Source organism: Danio aesculapii, chromosome 7, assembly GCF_903798145.1.
Source record: "Danio aesculapii chromosome 7, fDanAes4.1, whole genome shotgun sequence".
In the NCBI taxonomy this organism is placed as follows: Eukaryota; Metazoa; Chordata; class Actinopteri; order Cypriniformes; family Danionidae; genus Danio; species Danio aesculapii.
This window is the reverse complement of record NC_079441.1, coordinates 28723393-28726499: the sequence shown is the minus strand read 5'-3', so window position 1 is coordinate 28726499 and position 3107 is coordinate 28723393. Positions and strand designations below refer to the sequence as shown.

General features: G+C 32.4%; 1 protein-coding gene across 1 annotated transcript in view; it reads left to right on the top strand.

Annotated features, from left to right (window-relative positions):
- LOC130232858 (small EDRK-rich factor 2-like) overlaps positions 1–2754 on the top strand; it is a 3830-nt gene extending 1076 nt beyond the window's left edge. The window contains 3 exon segments of the mRNA XM_056462840.1: positions 563–635; positions 637–669; positions 2373–2754. Coding sequence (XP_056318815.1) covers positions 563–635; positions 637–669; positions 2373–2430 — 164 coding nt within the window. The 3' untranslated portion in view covers positions 2431–2754.
- Positions 2755–3107: the final 353 nt, after the last annotated feature.

The window sequence follows — 3107 nt, the reverse complement described above, 5'->3', positions numbered from 1 at the left end:
GTATACAATCAGACATATTAGGTATATACTCATCCATTTGTGAAGAAAAAACTTCAGAATACAGATGAATAAAACTGTAAAGTTTGGTGTATGTATGATCTACTTAAGTGGAGATTGGCTCAGTGCAGATAAAAAAAGACCCTCATTTTCAAAAAAAAAAAAAGCCTTTAAAACATATATGTCAATGAAATTGACAAAGATTGATAACGTGTGACAAAAAAGTGACTTAAAAGTGTATTTAGGATTTTTTGTTTTTTCAGCCTATTATTGTAAAAAAAAAAAATCACAAAAAATCTAGACTGGTGTATTTTAAAATGGTGTCATTGTCTGCAGTGTCTCTCGCTTTTAAATAGAATAGGGATAGTTCACCCAAAAATAAAACGTTCTCACCGGTTACACATTCTCAGGTGGCAGCAAAGCAAACCTTTATAAGTTTAACTTGCTTTTTGTTAAACACAAAGGAAGATATTTATAAGAATATTTTAAATCAGTAGCATTAAGATTTTTTAAATTTAAGTGTGTTTAAGAAAGCCATTAAGTGTTGAAATTTGTCATCCTGCAGGGGGAAATCAGCGTGAGCTTGCCCGCCAAAAGAACGCTAAGAAGCAAACTGATAGCTCCAAAGGGAAGAGAAGAAGATGGCCTCTCTGCAGCTGCCCGCAAGCAAAGGTACAACGCCTAGAATAATAACAGACTGATACTGAAATGGATAGTTCACCCCAAATTTTTAATTCTGTCATCTACTCATCCTCCACTTGTTCTAAACCTGTTTTTAATATCTTCCTTTATGTCCTATCGAGGAATGTCGGTGAAAAACCAGACATTGACCTCCATAATAATTTTGTTTTTACTATGGATGTCAATGGCTGCTTTTTCCCCAACATTCTTCAGAGTATCTTTTTTTGTGTCCAACAGAACAAAGAAATATATAAAGGTTTAGAATCACATAAGTATTAGTAAATAGTGAGGCAGTTTCCATTTTTTGACTGATCTATTCCTCCCGAACACGTCCTGAACAGCAGCGATGGTTAAATACATTAATCTAGTACTCCAGTAAGAGTACAGATACTTTAAAAGAATATTACTCCACTGATAGTATTTTTTTTTTCAGTTGTATTCCAGCAAAAAGACTTGATTTAGTTTTTAAAAGTACTGCTTGATGAATGTTTATTTTAGCAAGCTGTTTTATTTTAACTCACTGGATTCAGATAGTAAAACACAATATGAACATGTCACATTAAAGCATTTCATACTGCAGGTATAAGAGCTCAAGCTTTTGTAGCATATTTGTTTCACAAACAACAATTAAGAAATTATTATATTCAGCAATAGAATCTTCATTTCTCATGCCGTCAGTCTCTAATGATTTTGAGTTCTTGTCTCATACTGAATTTTAAAAAATGCTAAATGTAATTAATCATTGCTGCAGTGACATGGAGTAAACTGCATATTAAAAGGTAAATATGTATTTCTATTATTATTATTATTAATCATATATGTTAAACGATTCAACAGAAAATGGCATCATATTATAACTTTTGCAGCGACTAAATGAATTTACTCAAGAACAGATGCATGGATCTCTCTAATTCACAAATGAATCGTCCCGGTATACAACTCAACATCCAGGTTTCTTCACTAACCGCATCTGTTTAATGTTCATCATTTTTTATTATTATTTTATTTTTTTCAGATTTATTTTATGTTGTCACTTGTCACTTTATGTACACTGGAAGCTTCTGTAGCCAAAACAAATTCCTTGTGTGTGTGAAGCACACTTGGCAATAAAACTGATTCTGATTCTGTTTATTTTGTAAACCAATTAACAGTTTAACTGAAAGAATTGGCTCATTCACCATTTGACTTGCATGCCTCTGTTGCGGTACACCTCTTAGATGTATTAAAGCAAAAAATCATGATATTATGTTTTGGAATGTAGTGATAGTGGGCATGGGACGATAACCAGTTTCAAGGTTACCACGGTTTTAAAAGTCAAGGTTTTAAACCCAAAGTGTTCTGTTATACCGTTCCTGGCATATATATACATATATGTATATAAAGCTACTGGTGCAAAATATTTTAAATGTTTCTTAAAATAAAAAATATATTGTGTTCAATGGGGGGAAAAAAAGTTGTTTTTACCCAGACATTTAAAAAGAACTTATTTTATAACAGTAATCACAATACCGTGAAACCGTCATATTTTTATCCAAGGTCCATCCATACTGTCAGAATCTTATAATACTGGCCCATGCCTAGTAGTGATGTAAACATTTCCTAAAATTGTGACCTCTGATACTTGAAATATGTGTGTAAATTGACATTTAAACAGCAAAGTACATCTTACTAAATGTATGATTTGTGTGTTTCAGAGATGCTGAAATCATGCAGCAGAAGCAAAAAAAAGGCAAACGAGAAGCCAGAACCTAAAGGCAAATAACCAGAGGACGGCGTTTTGACTGATATGGCATCCAAGATCTTTTTTCTTTGTCAAGACAGAGTATCTTTCATTGTGTAGATGTGGAGATTTTGATTCTATAAAGTTTCATCCCAAACTCCATAATGTGCTTGAAAGGGCATATCAACTATACAGTACATAATGATTTATGTTCCACTACGGAGGAGAGCTTTTCTTATGTTCAAATAATCAGAGCAGGCCCAAATAAATGGGAGTCTCAAAATGTCTGCACCGGCATTGTAATCTTGTATTTTTGTATCAAGTGCCCTTCTGAATAAAATGTACATTTTAATTCACATCTAGCGATTAAACGGTTGTCTATATAATGTTTTAACCATTCACAACTTTCTTTCCTTTTGATATACAGAATGATCTATGATGAATTAACTATATAGTTGCTAAAGAAAGTTATTACAGTATTCAAATCATGCATTGCACTTTTGTAAGGAAACTGGTTTTAGCCAAGCAACATTTGCCATATTTTAAAACAGTGCTGAATGATTGTGAAAGCTTCCCTACTATCATTATAGGTATAAATAAATGCATTTCACTTATTCTTTTTTCCGCTGTTCATTATCTTCAGTTTTCTAATCATTTGTCTTTTTTTGCTTATTCATTTTCTACTCTCTATCTGTAATGTACTTCATCT